Source organism: Brassica oleracea, chromosome C3 (genome assembly GCF_000695525.1).
Source record: "Brassica oleracea var. oleracea cultivar TO1000 chromosome C3, BOL, whole genome shotgun sequence".
NCBI classification, from domain to species: domain Eukaryota; kingdom Viridiplantae; phylum Streptophyta; class Magnoliopsida; order Brassicales; family Brassicaceae; genus Brassica; species Brassica oleracea.
The window spans coordinates 11493711-11497958 of NC_027750.1; the positions used below are offsets into that span (position 1 = coordinate 11493711).

At 33.7% G+C, this 4248-nt stretch overlaps 1 protein-coding gene across 1 annotated transcript; it reads right to left on the minus strand.

The window, feature by feature from the left end:
* Positions 1 to 491: 491 nt before the first annotated feature.
* On the minus strand, positions 492 to 2042 carry LOC106329331 (UDP-glycosyltransferase 73C5-like). Its single transcript, XM_013767972.1, has one exon. The coding sequence runs from the start codon at positions 2012 to 2014 to the stop codon at positions 524 to 526; it is 1491 nt and encodes a 496-aa protein (XP_013623426.1). The 5' UTR covers positions 2015 to 2042; the 3' UTR covers positions 492 to 523.
* Between the last annotated feature and the right edge of the window lie 2206 nt (positions 2043 to 4248).

The window sequence follows — 4248 nt, forward strand, 5'->3', positions numbered from 1 at the left end:
TCTCATCAATCATGCTTAAAATCAATCTACGCTTTTCAATCTCACAAACTAAGAAACAATTTTACCTACATGAATCGGGAAATTAGTGCCCACATTCCCGACATAGAGAAAAAAAGGAGTTGAAGTCCTAACAGTTTTTTCAGTATTAGACTAAACCACAGATTCAAGGCCCAGTTATTTTGAAACCCTAACATTTTAAATCCAAATTTATTATCTTTTTTCATGCACTATTTGATTTATATACACACAACTACCTAAGTAAACACTAACAAGTTCCATCACCCTCAACTTTGAACATATAAGATATAAAAATATCAACATATGACTTCGTCGTTCATTCTTATATCAAACTCATCAACCTATGTAATATCCAAAGTCTCATTAATCACATTATAGACAAAAAACAATAAAATCCCGTAAACAAAACTATACAATACACCTATAATGTAGCCGATTCCGCGCTTGCGCGGAGACTATGCACCTAGTAAAGATAAGTGTTTACGTTCCTTTAACAATGACGTAATCAATTATTGGATTGTGCTAGTTGCATAATGTCTTCTAAGAGTAAAGTGATGTTAGAATGAGAAGAGCCTCCTTCTTCCACAGACTTGTGAGCTAATTCTTCAAGCTCTTTGGCTCTTCTTCTTCTCTCTTTTGCATCATCACTCTCACCCATTAATTCCTCCACTGCCTTCTTCACTCCTTCTTTATCCACCAACACTCCTATCTTCTCCTCTTCCCCCCATTTCATAGGCTGCTCAACCCCAACTTTCGCACTGGTTTTTAGTACTTGCACAACCAGTTTCTCATTGCAAAATTGATCTGCAAATAGTGGCCATGTAAGCAGAGGTAGACCAGAGGTTATCCCTTCAAGAGTTGAGTTCCATCCGCAGTGCGTTAAGAACCCTCCAACAGAAGCATGTGAGAGGATGATCATTTGTGGAGACCAACCTTTGATGAGAAGTCCTCTGTCTTTAATTCTTTCTTCAAATCCGCTCTCCAAGGACCACTCAACTAACTCTTTATACTTCTCCCAACCTCTTATGACCCAAATAAAAGGTCTTTTGGACTCCTCTAGGCCTAGGCCAAGCTCCTTGTGTTGAGCCAGGGGGAGATTACATATACTTCCAAGGCAAACGTAGAGCACCGAGCCATGTTCCTTAGAATCAAGCCATTTGATACACTCATCTTTATCAATGTCTGATTTTTTTCCCCTCTCAGCTTTGTCTTCTCCCACCTTATTGCACAAGGAAACTGGTCCAATGGCCCATGCTTTACCGGACCTAGCCTCCTTGTAGTCTTTGACATAAGCAGGCTCAAGCTCTTGAAATGTGTTGACTATGACACCATATGATGTATTATCAGCTTCTATTATATCCTCTGCCAACTTCTTCAACTCTCCTGTAGGAACATATGTTTCTACAGGAACCTGAGGTCTTCTGAACTCAACTTTATCAGGAAAATAAGGAACGGTGAAGTACTCTTCGTCTGACTTTAAATTCTCCAATATCTCAAGGTTCTTGCGCAAAATATGCATACATAGAAGACAAAAGCTAGACATGCCATGGAAGACAATCTTTGGTATATTGAACTTCTTTGAGATTTTGCTTGTATAAGGAACACAAAAATCAGAAATTAGACAGCTTGGGCGAGGGTTCATCTCTTCTATGAGTTTCTGGACCGGTTCTTCGAGCATGTTAATAGCTTTGAAGAAAGGTAACATCAGCTCCATGGAGTCAAGCAAATCCATATTCTCTTTTCCTTCTGGCAGACCAGCTTCTTGAGATGGAAACTTCACCTGAACAAGTTTGATGGGCAAACCAGACTCAATGGCACGGTTTAGAACATTCTTGAATCTCTCTGCATTGTGAGGCGTGGTGACAATTGTTATGGTCACACCGCTCTGAGCCAAGAGCCTTGCAATATCAACCATGGGAATCATATGGCCTTGAGCCATGAAAGGGAAGAGAACAAAGTGAAGTGGATAAGTTTTGTTGGCTATTTCAGAACCCATGCTGATGATTGAACTGTAAAAAGAAACTCTCAAGTTTTGGTTTGATTTTTGGATTATATCTGTAAGGGCTTATATAGAATAAACTGGCGTGGAGAGCAAACAAAAAAAACTGAACTCAAGACGTAAGAGATGACGTTAATAGATTTACTTGCCAAACACTTCCTATCTAGTCCACAGATTGTCATTACTACAAGACATTCTTGGCCAATACTTAGTTTGTCCGTTTGTGGCCCATCTTGCATCTTCTAACACTTTACTTGAAGAAGACAAATGCACATAAAGTTCGACTTAGCTCAAGAAATTAAATCAAACTTTGGACGACTGTTTCAAGACAGCTATATCCACCTCAAAAAATCACAATGAACAAAAGAGTAACAGAAGTCTAGAGCCTAGAACACGTTCGTGTGAATGTTCTTCCTGAGTTAGGTAGTCATAATGGAGATGACCAAACTAGTGGCACTTTCCTTACAAGATGAAAACATAAAACACTTTACAACAAACATGGTGGTGGATAGTAGTTTGGCTTGAGGGATTATAAATGCTGAGTATGTCATATGTAGTTTCTCAAATATACATGTGGATAGTAGAGATAGATTATATGCTGCCTTGTGCCTTGAAAGATCCCTTACGAAGCTTTCATAGTCATTTTTGAATATAATAACAAATTTCCATGGAAAAATGGTCATCGTGCACAAAATATAGCTTTGGTACTCCTAGGAGATGGCGACACGTACCTATCGTCAGAACCAAAAGCATGGCACGTGATCCAAACATGGTAGAATGAGTTGATATATTTATGAGTGGAGCAAGCCGCTTGAGGGTTAGCTATTCAAATAACAAAAAAGATCCAGGAGGATAAAAAACAAATTTTTTGCTAAAAGGATCAAAATTATGACCAGGGATTTTTTTTTAATAATTATACAATCTCTATTTGGATAAATATGAATCTTGCTTCTTCGTCAGAGAGATTATAACATTTTTCATTGGTTTCTTAGTTGTTTTTGGCGTGGTCTTTTTCTTTGCTAAAAGTTTATTTGAAAAATTGAATGAAGAAGAGAAAAAGTATAGTTACGTTTTATCTATATCACATTTTTCAATTTTTTTAAAGCTAATTTATTAGGATATTATAATTATGAGAAAGATTACATAAACGATTCGACAACTTGACCCGCTGGTGTAGAACATTAATGAACTCTTAGTTAAACCATTGGACTAAGAAGGTTCAACTCATTTTTCCATTTAGAAACATTATTTCCAAGAAATTCATTTTAATTATATACATCCTTTTAAGTTGAACGATACAAGCAATATTATTTTTGATTTTTTTTGTCATCCATTATTTTTTACTTTTTTGTGGTTATTTACTCACTTCTTATATATATATATATATGCTTCGTTAAAGTATAATATGGAAAATAGTGACTAAAACATATTTTCAGAAGGTCACGAAAGTGCAATTCCACCATTTATAAAAAAACATATCTAATTTTACGTTCTAGTCTTATATGGATGTGATATATGTCTTATATATACAAAATCAACTAAATCAATTTTGTGATTTCTAAAAAAAAAAAAAAAAAAAAAAAAAAAAAAAAAAAAAAAAAAAAAAAAAAAAAAAAATTTTGTGATTTCTATAATAAAATAATATTTTACGATATTCTATAATAAAATAATCTAGTTTTTATTGAACATTAATTTAAATTTCATTACACTTTTAGAAATTGTATTTTATTCTGTTTGAATTTCCCAGTGTATGTGAGTTTATCTTACAAATAAATTTGGCTAAAATTACGTTTAATCAATTATAATTTATAAGAAACATAAGTACAAAATATCATTAATACAAAATATTCGATGACGAACTAGCGTTTCTTTTAAATGCGAGTTCATATAAGATTTTATCATAATCATTTGAAACATTTTTTCACTATGCTCAATTTTAAGATGGGGATAATATTTTTAATGTCTTTTATCCCGAAACATTTCTATATACTACACAACTTTTCATGATTTCTGATCAAATAGAGTTTCCAGAAAACATAACCTTTGATATTTTAATTCTGTAAAAATTATTTAATGTCGAGAAACAATGAAATCATTCATGTAATGCCAGGAATATAAAATGTTTTAAATCATTACATCTATCATTTATAATATTTTTCTATAACTTTTTAATAAGCCATTTTATTTTGGGCTTTTTGCAGAATTGACCTATAACTTAAAGTCAAACACAA